General features: G+C 37.1%; 1 protein-coding gene across 3 annotated transcripts; it reads right to left on the reverse strand.

Moving 5' to 3' along the window:
* Window positions 1-6,945: 6,945 nt before the first annotated feature.
* LOC103702428 (ras-related protein RGP1) lies at window positions 6,946-16,748 on the reverse strand. 3 transcript variants are annotated; one of them, XM_088707523.2, is made up of 4 exons: window positions 16,161-16,748; window positions 13,964-14,077; window positions 12,635-13,041; window positions 6,946-7,667 (listed from the first exon to the last, which is right to left on the reverse strand). In XM_088707523.2, exons 3-4 carry the CDS (start codon window positions 12,859-12,861, stop codon window positions 7,220-7,222), a joined length of 675 nt encoding a protein of 224 aa, XP_088563649.1. In that variant the 5' UTR covers window positions 12,862-13,041; window positions 13,964-14,077; window positions 16,161-16,748; the 3' UTR covers window positions 6,946-7,219. The 3 variants fall into 3 exon arrangements, with proteins under 3 accessions (XP_088563649.1, XP_088563648.1, XP_089782347.1); XM_088707522.2 differs by having other exon boundaries at window positions 13,964-14,722; XM_089926221.1 differs by having other exon boundaries at window positions 13,964-16,748.
* Window positions 16,749-21,165: the final 4,417 nt, after the last annotated feature.

Genomic DNA, 21,165 nt, shown 5'->3' on the forward strand with positions numbered 1-21,165 from the left:
AAGAATGGAGGGGGGAGTTGTATGCGGACTCGTGGGTTCCATGAGGTGTGAATAAGAAGGAAGAAATTTCTTAGAACTTCGTGGCTAGGTTTCATTTGGCTGCCAGCTTTCCTTTCGCTTCTGACCATCCTCTGATTTAGGTGGAGATAGGATCTTGCTAATGTCTATTATCAGTCAAAATCTAGGATTCTAGGCCTTTTTTTAAGCAGACGCATGATTCCCAACCACCCCATCTTTGGCCTTTATTTATCTATTTATTTATTTATTTTGTTTATTTATTTTTAACTAAAAATATAATCTCAAACAAAAGATACTCTTAGAATTAGACTTTGAGAAGTGCTTGATTATCGACACCTAGCCCAATTTTCAACCAATACACATTTCATTCATCTCCAAGAAAAAGAAGAAAAAAAAAGATGACATGTTGCCTAGAAATGAAATTTACAGTTCGTCTTATCGTTATACTAATTTTTCATGGGAAAGTGATTTTATGTATAATTACCGATCTCAATCCAGGCTGGAGTGCGAGATCTACTCGTGTTCTATTCATGTGTTTTTTTTAATCTAGTTGATTTAATCAAATTAACCATTATAAGGACTTGTAAGTCCAACCTATCCATCTTAGTTATTGTGTTGTTTTTTCTTGTTTCAATTATCTATTGTTAATCACTAGAGATAAATATGGTAGTCAATAGAGCTTTGGTGAAGAATAGAGCTTTGATGAAAGTTTAATGGCAGTCAATAGAGCTCACATGTCAATAAAAAGCAGCTACAAATTTGAAGGGTCAAAAATGAGGATATCAAGTTCTAACATGTCATTTCATCAAAACCCACATCCCAATCCACTTGCTTTTGATCGCATCATTCCTTTCCTTCTTTTTTCTTTTCCATGCATTCGATAAGGTGTGCATGTTTGTTAATTTATTTTATTTTATTCAAATGCACGGAAGATGGCTTGGAAAGTAAGCTTTAATACAATTCTTTAATATATTTTAAAATAATTTTTTTTACATATATACCCTCCTAAATATATAAAATTATATGAATACCCTCAAAAAAATTACTATTTATATGTATATATTTTTTTATATATACTCATACTATCTATCATCGTTAAAAAATAAATGGCTTAAAACTAAAATAATTGAAATACCCTTATGAGTAGATATATATGCAAGAAAAAGTTAGAAGGGTATACATGCGAATAGTAACTTTATGAGGATATTTATATAATTTTTCATATATAGAAGGCTATACATTTAAAAAATAAAACTCGGCTGAAACTTGCCAAATCTTTTACGATTCAGTTGGATCAAAAGTCACAAAAAGATTGAACCATGTTATCAATTTTCTTTTTTAAGAAATCGACTCGGTCAAGTTGGAATATTAGGTGATTATGTTGGTAATATTATTCTCTATTTGATTTTGACATAATTACAATTACTGAATCTATGACATCTATATATTCTTCATTATTTTTAAAAGATTAAAACATATTGAATTTAAATTAATTATAGATACTTAAATTAATAAAATATTTTTGGGTGATTTGTAAATGTTGAGTTGTTTGTTTTTTAGGCAAGAATTTCATAAAAAAATATAATTTATTTTATAAGAATTGATATTAACATAAGATCATGTGACATGATAAAATTAAATTTTTTTATCTTTTTTTATCAAGAATAATTAAATTATTTTTACTGAATTTTGATATTTTTTATTTTTTTAACTATATATCTCCTAAATATGCATAAATGCATAAATATCCTTGCAAAGTTGCTATTTGCATGTATATCTTTATAAAGATTTTTTTTATATGTACTCATAAAATTTTTTTAGTAATTTTAAATTTAAATTATTTATGTTTTAATGACGTTAGATGATATGGGTACATATATATAAAAAAATAAAAAGAAGGATATATATGCAAAATAAGTATTTGATAATGGTATACATGTAAATAATAATTTTATAAAAATATTCATATAATTTAGTATATTTAAAGAGTATATATGTAAAAAAATTAAAATATTTTATTTCTTCTTCTGGGGGTGGGGGGGATTCTCGTTTTGTTTCTGGCTCTTTCTAGAAACAAAAAAAATATATAAAAGAAATGGCGCCGTTGCGTCACTAGTCGCTAGTCCTCCTTCGCGGGCCTCATGAGCATGGACCGCAGACTAGAACAACATGCGTCGGGTAGGGCCAATCAGACCCGATTTGTATCGGATCCGATCCAGAATCCGGATCCGTGTCCAAATTTTGAAGCTAGAACCGGGTTTGGCCATGGAAACGGGTCAGATACGGGTATAATGTACAGTAGATGTTCTCCGGTTGGTCCAGACTCCAGACCCAATGAACCTTGGGGGATTGTAGCTCGCCAATTTAGATCCGAAGCGAATCCGACCCGTTTCAGTAGCCTGCCCGCTTAGCACGGAGTCACGGTCACGCGTGGGGTGGCGTCAGCGGAACGTCGCAACCTTCAACCTTTTATTCCCCCGGCTGCGTAAGCGTGTGTTCACGCGTGCCAAGAATGAACGGAATACAATTTCATATACTTCGTTACAGGACAATGGATTGGAGGACGACGACAACGTGGCACGTGCCATTCCAAGTGCAAGCGCAAACCATAGACGGATTATTGTTTCTAAGCTCAAATTTATGCACTAAAACTGCATAGGGTTTTGTGGGCATGAACAAGCTAATTATTTCGCAACAGCTCATTATGTACATATATTTCGAAATAGAAGGAGCTTACTTTTACCAATCCATCATATATTCATCCCAATCAAACCTCCATCCGCTTACTAAAGTAACAAAAAATAATATAACTTAATATAATTTAAAAAATTATTTATACTTAATTTTTATTAGTTGTTAGTATATACTATGCATATGCAAATATATACATACATATATATATATATATATATATATATATATATATATATATATACAGAAAGCTATATTTTATTTTTTTTATTAGCACGCAGGGTCTTCGTATAGTTTTTAAGCTAAAAAATTAGGGGTAAATAAATGGATTGGCTTCTCTGCTTTGGTAGAAGAGTTCAATAAAGATTTGAACTCTAAAATCTAATTTAACTTGGGTGTGGTCCCAAAGAAGATGTCCGGCTAAAGTTTAGAGAAAAAAATTAGAAAAGCTAAAGCGTACGCTAACTACTTTGGAGCTATGCCGGGTGCCTAACTCCAAGAGTTATCTTTATATAATAGATGATGACAATATTAGCAAGCAGTCTTTTTTTTTTTTTTTTTTTAGCTCCAGACTTCGACTATATATTTTTGGAATACAATAATGATTATAACTATACGTGCCACTTGCCATTAGGAACTAATGATAAAATAAGTAGATAATAACTGAAAAATAATAATGTTATTTGAAAAAAAAAACCACTTATCATGAAGTATGATATTCTTTACATTTAAAATATCTGTATTTCTAAAATACAAAATAATATTATTTTGGTATGTAAAAGTGAGTTGAAGAACAACTATTATAATGCTGTGTACAATTATCATAATGTTTCTATAATGGAAATTTTATATTGACTGTTTTATATTACTGTAATAAAGTGGTGGTGCCCCAGCACCATTACACAGACCATTATAACATTGCAGAGGCTTTAATTTAAAATTGAGTCCAGGCTAGTCCATAGATGTGATGATCTGAGCCAAATCCACATCACATATGATTGGAGATTTGAACCACTGGCCGACTCGGTCCATTTTCCAAACTTGGGACCCAAATTCACAACCAGGGCTGCATTTGCCGTCCATTATCAAACATTTCAGAGAATTAATTAGTAGATGTAGAACTATTTAATATTAACTATTAAACTCGGAACAGTTGCCTTCCAAGAAAATCTCTTAGATCTCAAAATTTCCTGATAAGCTAAACAAAATCTATGGGGATTTAGTAATTAAAAATTATTTAAATATTAGTTAAAAAAATTGATGAAGCAATTATAAATTATACAAGTCCATGATGACTTGCGTAATTAAATAGAGATTTGATGTCAGCCATCAGATGGTCTGACAAGGACCCGCAACTTATTAAAGCACAGCAGTGCAATAACAGCGAATGATGAGGAGAAGACTCGTTCAAAGAGCAATTGTTCGTATGAAAACAGACAAATTGGATATCTATGTTGCATGAAAGTGTTGATAGAAGAGGAAGAGGGGAAGGCAAAAAACACTTTTAAGTACATCATTGTTCCCTATCTCATAAGAGATAATGCCATGTATGGCAACAAGATAAAGGTCTTTTCTCATGAACGAAACCAGGAAATGGCCTTAGAGGTACATTGTTCTGGAAAATTGCTACTTGATCCCTTCCATTACCATAGAAGTAGACCCTAGGGTAGCCGGCCCGTCGCAAGCCCAGCCTGAGGAGAGCCCCCCAAAGCCCAAGCCATCGCCTTCCATCCCAAGGAATCGCAGCAAACCACACTGGCACGGGCAATGGCGGCCATGGAGGGGGTGCCAGCCCCACGGTGGTTGATTCGGAGGTGGAGCAGGGCATAGGGGGCGGAGGGTCTAGATCAGACCGGCCGAGAGGTGCCACCAATGACCATCCACAGTAACCAATGAGGCCAACGAGGCGGCCGGGGCTGCTAGAGTTCATGCATGATCAATCTTCAGGGTGCCTCGAGTCGACGAAGCCTCATGGCGGTCAAGTTCATGTTTTCTCTCTTATTTCTTGGCTAGTTTTGGGTTCCATGAAGTGTGGATTAGACGGATTATGGCTTGTGTTCGGTACCCGTCTTTTGCTATGCTAGTGAACAGGGCACCCATGGCCTTCTTCCACTCCATCATCGTCTTGCGCCAAGGTTGCCCTCTATCCTCCTACATATTTATTATTTGTGCTGATGCTTTGTCTAGAGCCCTCTATACTACCTCCATGACCTAGGTGATTGAGGCCTATAGGCCTACCCTATCCGTTGAGCCGATCTCTCATCTCCTCTTTGTAGATGACTATCGAGCACGTCCTGTTTAGTTATCCGAGGTACGTCCTGTGTAGCAACTGGCCGGAGCCAACTAGTGTTTCTTGCAGTCTTCGACCCCGGTTACAACCTTCCTTGCTTACTTGAAAGGCTCCCTGCAGAGATCCGTCACTAGTGCTAAAGGTGTCAGTTCTGCTTATATTGCTTATCATATTTGGCTGAACAAAAACTTCAGGATCTTTGAGGGACAGAGATAGAACCTCATGGCAGTAGTTGATAAGGCGCTTCACCATGCTAATGAGTTCTCCCTAGCGCAGATAGTCAGAGGACTTAGTGTTGTGAGGGACATCTGAGTTTTTCATTGAGCTCTTAGAGCTACTCAAACGATATTCATCTCTTGGAAGCCCTCTTCTCCGAGCTTTCTCAAAGTAAACTTATCATGACAGTGTGTCTGATTATGGGAGAAGATGAAGTGTTGGGTTTGTGATCAGAGATGCTGATTTCAGATTGGTTGCAGCTGGGAGTAGTTGACTCTACGACACTTCTGTTCTTGGAGCCAATCTTAGAGCCACATAGGAGGAGATTACCTACGTGCGGCTCACCCTAGGGGCAAATCAAGTTCATCTGGAAGGAGATTCAGCGATAGTTATTGGGTGAATTTAGGGTCACACCAGAGCTAGTGAGAGCACCCGCTGTTACAGAATATCTGGAACCTATTAAGGAACTGCATAGCCTCCCAGATCACCTATGTTTATTGAGAGGTGAATGGGGATGCTGGTTGGGTCGTCTCGTATATTGCGCATCACTCTGGTGCCTGGATATATAATAGCTATGAGTTCTCACTACCCCCTCTTCATTATCTTCTATTTTCTGATTTTCTTACATGTATTCATATGAGGACGATATGATGTATCCGTCTTACCTTACCGAGAGAGAGAATAACAAACAACTGCCGAGGTCCGTATCAAGTAACTACCACTAATCCTAGATGCACGATGAATGTGAACAAATCAAAACTAGGATGAAAAGCGGCAGCAGTTGATGGCGCGCCAGAAGCATCTTTTCCTTGGAAGGCAGTAGTCATAGAAGTTGATATTTGTTCTGCAAAAATATCACAAACATTTGCCTAGTAAGAGCAAGAACAAGACAATCTTTTCCTTGGTTTTATTACTTGATTTCAGGATTTGAGATAGGAAACTTCTGAACAACGTAGCTTGAACTAGCTAGATGTACATGAGCAGGCAAGAAAAATCCACTAGAAGTGGAAAAAGAAAATACTTTTTGTTTATGGAAGAAAAGAAACTATTTTTTGCAGCTCAAGTTATTAAAACAAGCTACTATTATATTAACTCATGTTAAGAGACACTCGTCTCATTCCAAAGGGAAGCCCCAAACCTTATAGCCGCCCTTCGGGGAGCTAAGTAAAGCTCTCTACCTGTAGACCGGCTTCTTGAGGTCCTCCCTGGAGCCCAAATGCTTCCAATGACTTGCGTGCTTCAGGAGATCCTAGAGCATATGCATTTCTCATTGGCACTAACGGAGAAAATTTGTTGCTATCACATGCTCCGGTTTGGTCTTTGGGGCCACTGGGAGTCTTCAAACAGCAAATTTCAGTTTTGAAAGGAAAATGTCAGAGAAGGTACAATGGTAATGGTGGGATTTTAATTTCACTTGACTGCTGTAGGATGACAGAAATTTGGAAAAGAAAAAAAGAAAAATTGTGATTCTGGACAATAATTGAAATTCATCCAGTAAATCTATAGCACAAAACAAGACCCTGCGAAGCTTAACCCACAGAACATTCATGACAGAAACAAACTCTGCTTCAGGCTGGATAATCCTTTTTAGTGCCCAGTGATCTACCCATGGAAACCTGTGGTAAACACTCAAAAGCAAGTAATCTCCTCATCACTACTTTCATACGTCAAAAGGATGGATTACAAGATCAAAAAGGATAGATTTGATAAAATTGAAAAGCACACAAGACTTGGCACATAACAATTGAACTATATATCCACTAATTTCTGCACCTTAAAATCGTTCCATATGCTCTCATTATATTACAGAAGATGAAATCAGGAAGAGACAGAAAAGCGGGAAAAAAAAGGGGGAAAGAGTACAGCCTTTTAACAATCCAGTAAATGGTGTTCTTTGCAAACTTTTCAAAAATGGCAGGCATCAAAATCCTTGGGATATGGAAAAATCTTCCAAGATTGGAACATAATTGTAACAAAAAAGGTGGCTTGATGAGAGACTGCCACCTACGAGGACATACAACATGCAGATTTGGTCCCACTTGGTGGCACCTCGCCAGGGACGACTATCTTAGTTCCTTTTAGTAGGCTTGAATTTCCCCCAGCCTCAAGCTCCTCATTGGCAACAAGAGCCTTCTTGCTAATGATGCGGTAAATCTCAGTAAGGACAGTCAGGAAAGCAGTCTCAACATTAGTGGCCTCAAGTGCGGAGGTCTCCATGAAGAACAGGTTCTCACGCTGCGCAAATTCCTTTGCATCCTCGGTGGGGACAGCACGAAGGGTTCCAAGGTCAGACTTGTTCCCAATGAGCATGATAACAATGTTCTTGTCGGCATGCCCACGTAGTTCCTCTAGCCACCTCGCCACGTGATCAAATGACTGGCGCTTTGTCATATCGTAGACCAGCAATGCCCCCACCGCACCTCTGTAGTATGCACTTGTCACGGCACGGTACCTAGCACCCATCACCAGACGGAGCATCAGAGTTAGAAGTCCCGAGGAACATGACACGAAACAGATATTCCAAAGGAAAATGAAATCAATAGCTTAGGTTCCTTGATCCTGTATAAGTACCCAAGATCTACCCAGCGAATAACCGATGTGGGACTAAACATACGCCCGCACAGGTCCTCACATATTACAAATGGTATCATAGCAAACTCGGCCTATAACCTATGTGGACTTGGGGACACTGCAGCACGGATCTATTGGGACTGACCACAGGCCGATCGTGGTGTTTGTGATTAAATTTGAATAGATTTGAACCCTTAGCCTGACGAGGACGTCAGGGCTTGAACGGAGAAAGTATGTGAGGACCCATGCGGGCGTATGTTTAGTCCCACATCGGTTATTCGCTAGGTAGATCTTGGGTACTTATACAGGATCAAGGAACCCAAATAATACCTTCCGGCTAGCCTTTTTGGGCAAGGTCCTGAGTCGTTACAGTTAATAAGCAAGTTGCACACATTTCCTCATGGTTACATTATTTTGAGCTTCATGCATAATTTTTATTAAATATCAGTTAGGTGCTTAAATGCAATTTTTCTGTAAATGTCAGCATTAACATACGTGAGGCTACAGCAAACAAGTAAATCTTAAAGAAAGTGGCTGAACTTAAGGATCATTCACTGATTATCTAAAAGGTTTTAGCAGACTGCTTGTAAAAATGTTACAACAAAATCAATGAGAATGGAACCACGGCTGAAATTCCATTTCTACCCTTCTAGGGCACAATTATTGGTTCATAAGTTAAGAAGCAAAGTTAACAAGGAAAAATAGTTACGGGTCAATCACATTTGACCATATCAGGAAAATATTTAATCTATTTAATGAAACTTAATAATATACAGATTGTTTGCATGTGTAAAGTTGGAAGAATAAATTGCTCTTTCTAGACAAAGATCTTATTTAAATTTAAAATCAGGTGGATAAGAATACCAATCGAACTTAAAGATGAGCCACCACTCTATTAAACCACCTCAACCTTGTTTTCCTGTCTCCTTGCCATCTGAATAGCCATCACTCTCTCACCTCTCCAACCATCCATTCCACATATCTTCCTACTAACAGCAAGAACCTCCTCCGAATCTTATGTTTACATATACTGTATATTTTTTTATATTCATAAACTTATTTTTTCTTTTCTTTTTGGACTCAATGAGCATCAAGGACTAGTACAGATAAAAGACAAACAAAATATAATAACAACAAAGACAAGATAGCAAAGGAGTCAACCCATCCAAGAAAAGTCATCAAAGATCAGACATTCATTCTCATCATACAGACAACATCATGACAGCCAAATTGAGCTTTTCAACTTATTCCGCACCTCCCATCAAATGGTGAGAATCATATTTCACAAAACTCAAAATCTACAGAAATTCTTGATTTGATCCAGCCACGATTGACATCAGGTTACTAAAATTTCATTAAATAGATTAACCAAGATCGAGTGTAACGATGAATAAATAACTATTACACCTTTCAAAGAAGATAGCACCTGGTAAGCCTTCTTCCTCTCTTCTAAATCTTACTCTAAGAAGAGAATCAGTAATAAGTCACTGATGAAATTTAAGCAGGGAACCTAGGCTATATATCCCTACAAATTTTTAAACAAAATCTCCACATGTTTTTTTTCAATATATATATATATATATATATATATATATATATATATATATATATATCTTTTTCTCTGAGGGTAGTTTTCAATACAGATATCTTGCTAGGAATCTTAAGTGTTGACCCATATCGTCCATGCTGACTCTGTGATGAAGCCAATGTCGGCACCGGGCATGGGGTTGGTACCGACTATTGAGCAAAAGTTGGTGACCCTGTGTTACTTTTCCACTTAGGAGGGGTCAACAAGTTGCATTCGAGTTGGGTTTGGCCATATCTATACCCAAACCAAAAAATACTTATTAAATCCAAATCCAAACCGAACCCAATTAAAACTCTGTAAAAAAGAAAAAAACTGTACCCAATTAAAACTCTATATCCATACCCAATCTTGGACCCGACAAAAGGTCCGGTATCAGGTATTTTGTTAAATTTTTGAAATATTTTTCAAGATTATTTAACACTATCTCAAAGATCGGGAACACAAAAAAAATAAAGATATACAAAATATTAAAAAGTTGTATCTAAAAGAGGATATCTATTCAACTATTACTTTTGTTACCTAAACATTCACGCAATCAAAAGACATGAAGAATGAAAACGATTCTATAATAATCCGGCTCAATAAAAATATTAAATCAAAACAAATATATTATAAAAAAAATACCACCACAAGGATAGGAATTTGGTGGAACAAGTTGTGTTACGATTTCACTACTCTTTCACTTGATTTTTATCCTGTATGATTAAAAAGAAAATTTAATAGATACACACAAACATGTATTTTTATATGAGTTTATATATTTCTATGATGTACTCAGGTTTTTGGGTATCGATCTACCTAAACCCAAACCTGACCTTATGACAGGCCGATTACAGATTGGGTTAGTGGGTTATAAGTCTCCATTGACACCTTTATTTCCACTATATTAATTGTTGGAAGTACGTATATATTAGGAGAAGACTATGACAACACATAAACAAAGCAAATCTTATGTACATAAAAATCATTTAAGTAAATCTCCAATTACTGAATATATTACATATAAGGAAAAACACTTCATTAGAGTTCAATAAAAAAAGCATAAATTTAAATTTTATCTACGTGAGATAAACTTTCCAACTCAAGAACAAATTCCACATTCCATGATTAGGTCAAATAGTTGCTTTTAATACTAGGAAATTTCTTAAATCTAAAAAACTTAGAGGTTTTATTATATTGAAACATTGATAAGACCCAGAGATCCTGCAAGAAAAGTCTTATATCATAATCACCAATTTTTTTTACCTAATATGACTCTAATTAACCAATAACAATTCAACCTGCATATATGCCTTGTTCTTTACAAATATTAGACTCCAAAAAGTTTTGAATTTTACAAGCGATAATTATCTATTTTATTTACAAATATGGAAAAATAACAGCATAGTAAAAATTTATGGAGTCCATAACTTTAGAGTCTCATGAAATTCCACAACTCTATTCATACATTTTTTACTTATAGTTTTAATTAGCATGCAAAATTGCAAAACTTCTCAATATATAAATGGGATTAAATAGTGGCAGAAAATTCAGCCTTTAGTATGGAGCTTACTTTCCGCTTACCAAGGTTTTAAATACTAGTGGCACAAAATTAGACCTTGAGTGTAGAGCTTACTTTCCGCTAACCAAAGTTTTAAATACTGGTACAGAACCTTGACCATTTTGTCATTGAATTAGTATAGTACCGGTATGTACAATACATACCAAGAATAACAGCCTGGAAAAATAAAAAGCTATTGGTATGCACCGGTGCAGTACTATCAATATGTATTGGTGTAGCTGGTACATAGTCGTACACAGGATTTCAACATTCCAGCAACCATACTGGCGTTGGTTCGTAACATCCCATTCTAGCGGTTTTTAAATCCTTGCCGCTAACAAATTTTATTATAAAAATATCATTGAAAATTTAATTTAGATGTTAGATTATGCTTTTTTAACAAAACTATGGCCATCTAATTAGGTTATTTTATAGTTATCGTAACTATTTTATGAGTTTCACGGTAAATCATTGAATTACATGGCACTAAGATCTGAGCAGTGTAATATGTCTTGTTGATTATTTGAAAAGGCAAAGCATCTCTTTAGATTTCAGCAGAACCAGAGCATAGACAAGAGAGTTAAGAATTACCGCGTAGACCTTATCCACTTTGTTAAATAAGAAAAGGAATAGTATAATCCTTCTTTTTCATCAACATATCACTATACATGCTACCATGTGAGCAATAAATCAACTGTTGTCAGCCATACCTTTTGGCTTCCAATTAAGCACGTGTAAGAATTGTGCTTTGATTCAAATATAACAACTATTCTGCTACCATTGACAACCAACCATGAACCATATCAAAGGTCATATGACTGGAGCTAGAAATCAGATGCCAACAGGCTACGATACAAGTATTTATAAACCAAACAAAATTCCAGTATCTCGAGTGCACAACTCTCATCACACAATGAAAAAAATACGCAATATGAACCTCATGTAAGCATGAATACTACTTATAACCATCCCTCAAAAATAAGAAAGAAAATTCTAACAATAGTTCTTTGGACCAATGGGAAGAGGACGTTATACCCAGGAAACGCCATAAGAACCATGATATCATAAAAAAGTTGCGGAGACATCGATAGTTTTGAGAGAAAAGCCTATGATTTCCCAGAGATAATTGAAAAACAAATCACAGAAAAGCTCAGTTACCAACGGAAGAAAAAGGAATGAAACAAGAAGAATATAGAGATCAAGGGGTGGGGGTGGGGGGCGACCACTACCATCAAAAAAAAAAAAAACGAGGTACACGTTTCTGCCACGGTATCCAAGCAACAACTAGGACCCAGAACTCGAAGAAGAAAACCAATCCATAACCTAACGATCCTATCCATAGAAGAGACTTATGACGTTTCTCAAAAAAATTCAAGTAGAGATCAATTTAGACATTTAAGTGACACCCATAATTCAAAAAACAGGAGAGTTCACAGACCCTAACAAATCGATCCAAATAAACAACTCTTAAAAAGGCTCGATACGGCCGGTAAAGAATTATAAATTTCAAAACCCTATACAACCCTGATACAGATCAGACAACAGTGCTAAACACAGATCCAGAATCCGGTAGAGAGAATCAAAATTTGATGCACATACCCATGAAACTCTTAAAAAAAAAATGTAAACCCAAACAAAAATAACAGAATTTCTCAGGGAAAAACGAAAAGGAAAGAGAACGGGAAAATAAAAAGAAAAGAAAAGAAAAGAAAGGACCTACCTTTCTTGGCCGGCGGTGTCCCAAATCTGGGCCTTGACAGTCTTGTGGTCGATGGTGAGGGTGCGGGTCTGGAACTCGACGCCAATGGTGGCCTTGGAATCCAAGCTGAACTCGTTGCGGGCGAAGCGCGCCAGCAGCTGCGATTTCCCAACCGCCGAGTCCCCGATCAGCACCACCTTGAATACATAGTCGATCTTCTGGTTGAATTCCCCGTACAGATTCGACATCCTCCCTTACTCTCACCGCGGTGGACCACAGACCCCCCCCCCCCCCCTTGCTCTTCCACGGAGCTCTAGGACCGAGGCGACGAGGAGAACCGAATTCGATTGGGAGAGATCGAGGAGGAGGTGAACACCATCAGATGCGGATATTCTTATTCTCCCTTCTCTTCAACTCCGTAATATTTCCTTCGGAGGGATCAGCCGATCAAAAAGTGATGAGGACGAGGAGAAATGAATAGGAAAACGAAAGAAGAGAAGCGAGCGAGAAAGCGAGAGCAAGGTCTATCTAACCGCCTTCCCCCACCCTTTTTTTTTATTTTTAGTAACTAATTTAATATATTTTTTTTTGGCGAATCATTTAATACATATTTTTTTACCATGTTAAAATTGTTAGCTCCCAAGCTAGAGACTAAACGAGGGATATACAATTTAATCTTAGTCTGGAGAAATTAGTCCCAGACAAATATAGACATGCCTGCAAACAGAGCCCACCTGTCATGTAGGATCTATCTGGTAATGATGATAGGGCCCACACAACCTCCAAGGGAGGGCCCCCATATGTGCGTGTATACGTGCGCATGTGCTTGCGCACGTGTAAGCAGACACTAAAGAATTGAATCTTGAACATTGCAGGCATCTGCAGCAACTTTTCTTTCATGAATTTTTTTTTATAATTTAAGTAAAATTGACTAAGAGAACCATTTTATCCTATTCAACAAAGAGGACATCATCAAGGCATCTTGAAGCTAAATGATCATGAAGATGTTTCCTTGTTTATCTTTTGTTAAAAATTGTAGATTTTCAGTGCTTTGAATCCATAATACTTAAGTTACAAATAGAACTTTACCATCGTGCCAAGACCCATCTTCTATATAAAGGAACTATGAATAAAGTACAGTCGTAGGTGCTATCAAACAAAAATACCTGATATTTTTCAAGAATCTGATTGAACAAGTTCTCGCAGCTCTTCTAGAAATTCATGCGACTAGATTATATTTGTAACATTTTGGTTTGGGATGCATCAAACATACAAGTGATTCAATATGAGCTCCTAAGCGGCCTTAAAATTCAAACAAACATGTTATAGCTAAAGCGGAGTTTATCATACCTCTACTTTTGCTTCTCATTCCCCCAGTCATTCCCTGGTTCTGTGGCCTTGTGAATTATGCTCTATTACGATGCAATAAAGGTCTTGTACAATGCCGTAATTCCCCTCCCTGCCCTGTTACATGCAAAGAGGTGGAAGATGAGGGTGACGTGATATTGTAATCACCATGGAAGTTTCTTTGCTGACAGAACAGTGGACGACCAAGATTTGTCAAATCCCAAGTACAAAAGAATTTCATTCTACCTAGTTCAAGAGTAAATTGACATCAATTAAGAGATCAAAATTTTATCATCAGAGTATATATGAACCTCAGAGTTGGCATGAACTGCCATTACCTCAAGCAGATGAAGCATTGATGAGATGTCATAGATCATAAAGGGAAAAAAATTGGATAGCTGAGTGTGCAGAAAAAGAAGTGTAGGATTAACCTCTTCCGATTAAAATTGAATGAAATCATTTTTTTCCAATAGACTATGGTAATTAAATTGTCAGATGTTATGACAGTTGTCAGGTAAACAAGCACAAAATTTAGACCAAAGGTGTCCTTTTGTCAAAATTGGAAACAAAACTCTAAGAGATTAAAATATCAAAAATATAGTGCGCTAATGGATGGAATAATGTAATATCTAGCTTGAATGATGTCCTTCCTTTGCATATGTCTCTAAGTATATTTGATCAAGCACTTCCGACACAGATGGCATTGCATCTATCTCTTGAAGTACTAACTTCTATATGCCACCTTCCTTTAAATTCCAATATCTGAAAATGAAGGAGTCCAAGGCATTAGATAAACTCAAAGTAGGTATGAATCATAAACAGAAACGGATAAAGAACCAGTTGATAAAATAGGTTACAAGATGGTGGGTAGTTATAATTACTTTTCAGATCTTAAGGGCATCTCGAAGTATTAAAAAGCTAGCAATTATTACTACAAATAAATGTCCAATCCCAACAGAACATATTCTTTAAATTTCAAATTTCAAGAAAGCCACAAAAAGCACATAATGTTCAATAACATATGATTCCATAAACTGGGCAAAATTGCCAATTATAAAACTTGATTGAAATGTCAAAACGTCGTTAGGATTGCAGAACTAGGAAATGTTAATGATCCCAGTGCCTCACTGGTTGTCTATGCAACAGCCGTAGGTCCACGCATTGGCAACAATTACAGCTTTTCAGCTCAATCATTCTATCAATCATGAAGTAATATTACTGTCGTAAAACTATAATTTTTAACCATAAGTAGTATTAATAAATGCATGTGAGTGGGACTCCTGTTTAACCTAGCTCCTATACATATGAAATCAAGATTGGTTAAAAGTAAGAATGAAAACCTGGCACTGATGCTCAACATTCAAATAATGAAAATCCACTGCCCTCATCATGTTCTAAGGGGCACACTTGTTGAAAGGAATAACCAGTCTCTAATCTGCCTGTCAGCTATCTGCCAAAGTGATGGTCTGGAGGAATCATTGCAGTAGTAACTTATGGGGTGCTTCTCTAGACATATATGATGAATGTGCCACATGAGGCCCACTTGAATGCATATAATAATGTAAAGAAAACAGCAGAGTAAGAACTATTATTGATAGTACACATAGTCCTGTGGTACATTATGCAAAAATTTGTCAAATTAGCTTATAAAATGTATAAGTTTGGAAACATTGAGTAATACCTAAGAAATTACATGCCGCGAAAGAAAAGTAGAACACTCATTCATGACAAATTTATATCATGTTGGCTTCTAATATTTCCAGGGTAACATATGCACCATGAGTTACCAAATGATGTATCATTTTAACAATAATGCAGATTTTCTTTTTGCCTTAGTTATCTGAGGTTCTGCTCAGTTGTATTGGTGGATGCATCATGAAACAATTAAAAAGTCCAATAAAGTAGACCCTCAACCTAAAAACCTTTCCAGACCGCACCTGAACCTATATCCATAACCTCAAGTTGAGATCTAATTAAGATAAATTCTCCGTAATTAACATATCTTTTCATCTCTTTAGTTCTTTCTCTAGCCTAGAAAGCTCCTGCTCTGGTCTAGATCAAATTAGAAATATGATGGCTGTTCCAAAACTTGGTTGAAATTTTTGGTGCAAAGTTTTAAAAGTCTCTGACACTGATGGCAAAAAATTTGCAATATGAAACTAAAAACGTAGTTTCTATAAAAATCAAACGGGGAAAATACCAAGGTGATATTGAGAATCTGAACCCATCGCTTCTGTGAAACTCTGCTCCCTGATTCGGACTGAGTATGCAGCCTAGTTCTCTTGAAATCTCCGCCAGAAGATCCTGATCTCTTTGGTTTCAATGCCACAGCTGAGTCAGCTCTGTGAATACTATAATTTTCTACAATGAGATATACAGATCCCTGCCTCCGGAAGCAATCTCGTGATCTGGACATGGAACTAGCAAATTTTGACAAAGGTTGAGCCTGACTCTTGATTGCTAAAGTGGTGCACTCTTGCAGACTCTCATAGGTATGAGGACCATGGGAGTCTTTTATCAGAACTAACAGAGTGCTGCTTCGGGAACCTGTCTGTTGGGATGTTTGAGGAGCCACATGATTTTGCTGAGGTCGGACTTGTAACAGCTACTGAGCAGCACCACTGAGGACTACCATGTGTAACTGGGTCACATCATTGGCATTCTTTTCCCTCAACTGAAGAATCACAGTCTAACAACGATGAACTTGTGCTACTCAGGTCATAGAAAATATTATTTGTCATGATTGGAAGTTGCGATCTAATTTTTGATGCAGTGCTGAATAACATGTATTCATATTCCAATTCAGTACTGTCATTTATAGAGAAAGCTAATGACAGATCTTTTTGTTATATAAACCCAAAGTAATCAATATAGTTCTGTTTTACCTTTTGTTCTAGAACCACCATATCTTTCTTTAATCTTGTGATCACCATGTTTCCCCTTTTCATGATCTCTTCCAGCTCTGCAATTCTCTGTCATAGAGAAAAAGACAAGATGAGACACCAATCATCAAATCTCTTCAAGCTAAAACAAGATTAAAATACATAAATACTTTAGAGGCTGCAGCAGTAGATGCATGTGCAGCAGCTGTCAGTTCCCTTATGCTGGCATCTCTCTCTTCACAATCCTTTTGGAGATTTGATGGTCAGGGAGATGCCCTCAACAAAGTTCTCTTTTAGAAATCCTATATCTATAATACAATGTCTAACACATATCTCCCACGGCTAGAGTCCTTGAGGACCTTGAAGATCAAACCACCAAACAGAAATAGGAAGACAATGAAAATAATTTAAAATAGGAAAAAAAATGGCTTAAGAGAGAAGACGGCCAACAGATTTTATGTTCTGGCTTTGTCCACCCTCTTAAAGCAAATGATGGATACCTTAGGCTGTGTTTGAGGGTTAAGTTGTTTCACTTGCGCAGCCCGATAAAAACACTTTTTTGCAAGGGCAAATATATTGGAAATCTGGTTTGAAATAAATGCTTCACTTTATGTCCTCCAAACCCACATAGCCTAACTTGAGCAGGGAATGATACTCTCTTGAAAAGATGGAAAGGTTTAGCCCTCCATTTCTTCTTCCAACTTACACCACTCAGTCTAGTTACCTTGGCTGTTTTTCGTGAACCTGAGTAACGAATGCGGCTTTTGATATCATATAAAACTTTTCACAGTTCTTGTGGACATTTACTAAAGGGTCTTGCACTTAGCCCAATGATTCAGAACCCAGCAGTCTAAAGCAATGACTTCAGAGCTAGACCGTTTTGAAAACCAGACAGCTAAATCAACTTGGCCTAAATTGTAAATTTGATTGGAAAGAACTGTCAGATATCTCCTCTTCAGATGCAGTCCCCTTATTCTTTCTTCTTATTCCATTTTTTTTTTCCTTCCTGATAAGTGTGCTGTCGAATCTCCTCATGTTTGCATCAATTGGAGACGCCTCACATGAAAGGAATAGGCATGCCTTATGAAGAAAGGCTGCCACTCTCCTCACACCTTCAATGTGGGAGTAGGCCACAAATTCCACCGTGGAGAAGACACATTTAGAGCAAGAGAAGCCACATTTAGAAAGAGAGATTTTAATTTCTATATATCATAGTTTGTCTTGGTGTTTTTCCTTTTCATTATCTTCTTTCATGAGTAACACAGATATGGGATTCATGATTCATTTATTTCTTTACAATTAGGAAATGCGTGCATAAAGATATGACCCACAAACCCAAAATATTGACATCAAAAGACCCTGTCTAAAAACTAAAAATTAAGTCCAAGTCTGAGACAGAACAACCTTATCAAAAGTTTAACTCAATGCTATCAATATATAATATCTAAGCCGGGAGTATGCAAATACCCAAGCAACATTGACAAGTCAAATAAAAATCATGTTCCTAGAGCAACCTCACCTGAATGTCCACAGAAGATGTGATGCTGGAGCAAAAATCCAAACGATCAGACATCCTCTCCAATGTTCATGTGATCTGTCTTAAAAACATCTTCTTAGCAGTGTCCATTTCATTAACATCCTGCGAAAATCGCAAGAGATGAAAAAAAAGAAACAAAGATCGTTCACAAACAACACCGCCAATTATTCTTATTCTCCAGAATGCAGCACTGCAAAGAATCCCACTTTGGGGATTCAGCTCAGGAAGTGGATGACCACAGCTGCAAATTTCAGCATCTTTCTGTTGTAGCATTCCATCAGCCACAAACTGATCATCCTCTGGGAAAAAAAATTTCTGGCAATTTCAAATGATTTATCCTTTGAAGAGTTCAACTGTTCACACAGGTCGTCAAGTTTCTGCTGCATGTTTAGTAGCACTTGGTCCTCCATGATCAAATGGTACCAAGTAAAAATACCTAATATATCCTATCAACCTGGACTCCTTGTAGAACCCACATGTACTAACTCTTCACTCCTTGTAAATAGTATGTAAATATTTTCTTTTTTAATAACAGTCAGGTGGGCCTCCCTCCTGTTTCATCAAAAAAACTACCTAATATCTATCAAATTCTTTGGGCATAAACAAAACTAAAGTCTAAAAGGAAGCCCTGCAATCTTAAAATGAAACAACTAAGAGCAAAATCCTGACAGAACAAAATCTATTCAAGTTAAAAAGTTCTCTAGAAGATCATTTCCATACTAATTGATATATCTGAGTAAAGGTTAATGTGTGGGCCTTATTTCAAACTCTCCCTGATTCTGGAAAACTTATTATATTTAGATAAAAAAAGCTGGTCTTAACACAGATTTTTTTATATAAAAATCCCAGCAGCCTTGCCAATGAATCATTCAGAAGAGTTGATTATTTTCCGCAAACACTGAAAACAACAAACTTCTCAAAAATTTCTATTTAATATTTTACCAGAAAAAAGTTTTTCATTTAATCACTAAGTGACTGATTTAGAGCGAGTTAAAAACATGTGTTTGATTAAAAAGAAAAATCTTTTAACCCAGCATCGGCAAAGAAACTTTGAGGACAATAAGCATCTAGTTCTACTCGACCTAACACTAATTCATAGATAAAAGATAACCTAGAACTGTAAAAGAAATTTTTTTCCTTTTCTTTTCCGCAAAGAACCATACCTCTTCCTGTTTTCCATCTTTTTTTAAAAAACCATTAAAAGGCATAATTTTTGGTAACCCGGAATAGATTAAAAGAAAATAGCATCAAAAATAAAAATAAAAAGTAAAGAGACCTCGGCAGTCCTAAGAAAGACGCCATGGGATTCTATTTCGATAACACTAAACCTCCGAAGAATACGAAATAAATGAGAAGTATATAGACCATATAATGGAAAAGGAAGAGGAATTATACAAATATAATCGCACGATCCGGTGTATTCACCAAACCAGGGCTTCCAAATCTCCAAATAAATCCCAAGGAAACTTTATTAAAGAAGGAGATTTTTTGAATAAAAACTGACCCTGAGATCAACGGATCGCTTCTACTGAGATATCCTCTGAGGTCTCTTGGACTCGGCGGCGACGGCGGCAACGATGGCGACGATGAGGACGCGATGGAGGGGGCTGAAGAGCCTCCAAGCCGCGGCCTCCTTTGGGCTCAAGCCCCGGCCGACGGCTCTCGCGGGCGTGGCCTCCTGGACGCCGACCGGCCGGCCCCTGTAGGGAGACCCAGGCCAGCGTCCTCCTCGCCAAGGGGACCGCCCGGCTTAGCTCGCTGAAGCAGCTCGAGAGCCGGCGGAGGGATAGAGATGGGTGGGGCAAGAAGGCGGCGAGAGAGACGAGAGAAGGAAGCGAGGGAGTTGGGCCCCCGCCGAGCCGGTACGCGTCCTCGTCGTCCTCCATGGCGAGACGGTCGGGGGAGAAGAAGGCGAAGAGGCGTGGTATGAGAGAGAGAGAGCGGAGGGTGGTTCAAATTTTGGGCGCTGGGAGGGAAGGATTCGGAATGCTGGGGGTGGTGTGTGGCAAATGAGGGCGGTGCCACCTGGACGACGATGGAGAGATTACTAGCTGCTGGAATAACTAAGAATTTCGGTAATAATACTAATAAAATAAAACACGAAGGGATTTTGTTTTGGTATGAATTAAAAAAGTAGCATTCTACGGCAAACAGATGCAAGACAAAGCCCCAAAGGATGAAGTATTTTTTTGAAATCCATGTAGATTGATAAATGATAAAAGATGGAACACTTTAAAATATATACAAACGAATGAATAATAATAGATGATGAAGCACTTTGAGATGCATACAAATAGATAGATAGCATCGAATGGAGTGTTTCAAGATCTACGCAGATGGATGGTTTATAAAAGATATAGCACTTCGAGATTTATACAAGTAAATAGTTGATAGAAGATGTATTTTGAGATCGATGAATAATAAAAAATAGAGTGATTTCAGATCTATCCAAACAGATCGATGACAATTGACAGATGATGAAGTGCTTTGAGACATATGTAGAAGAATGGATAATAAAGAATAAAGCACTTTAAGATTTGTGCATATAGATAGATAACAGAAGATGAAGTGCTTTGAAATCTATATGGATAGATGGATGACAGAGAATGGAACGCTTTGAAATCTATATAAACGAATGGATGATAAAGGATAGAACGCTTTAAAATTGTACAGACGGATGGATGACAAAAAATAGAGTGCTATGAGATTTGTGCAAAATGGATGAATAATAGAGGATGGAGTGCTTTAAAATCTATACAGCCATATGAATGATAAAAAATCAAGTG

Source organism: Phoenix dactylifera, chromosome 11 (genome assembly GCF_051530095.1).
Source record: "Phoenix dactylifera cultivar Ajwa chromosome 11, Ajwa_hap1_PhDact_Kaust_v1.1, whole genome shotgun sequence".
Taxonomy (NCBI): domain Eukaryota; kingdom Viridiplantae; phylum Streptophyta; class Magnoliopsida; order Arecales; family Arecaceae; genus Phoenix; species Phoenix dactylifera.

Coding starts and splice junctions, on each gene's coding strand:
- LOC103702428 (XM_088707523.2), bottom strand. CDS start 12,861: ATGTCGAATCTGTACGGGGAATTCAACCAGAAGATCGACTATGTATTC. Junction 7,668..12,634: donor GACACCGCCGGCCAAGAAAG/GTAGGTCCTTTC, acceptor GATGGGTGCTAG/GTACCGTGCCGTGACAAGTG.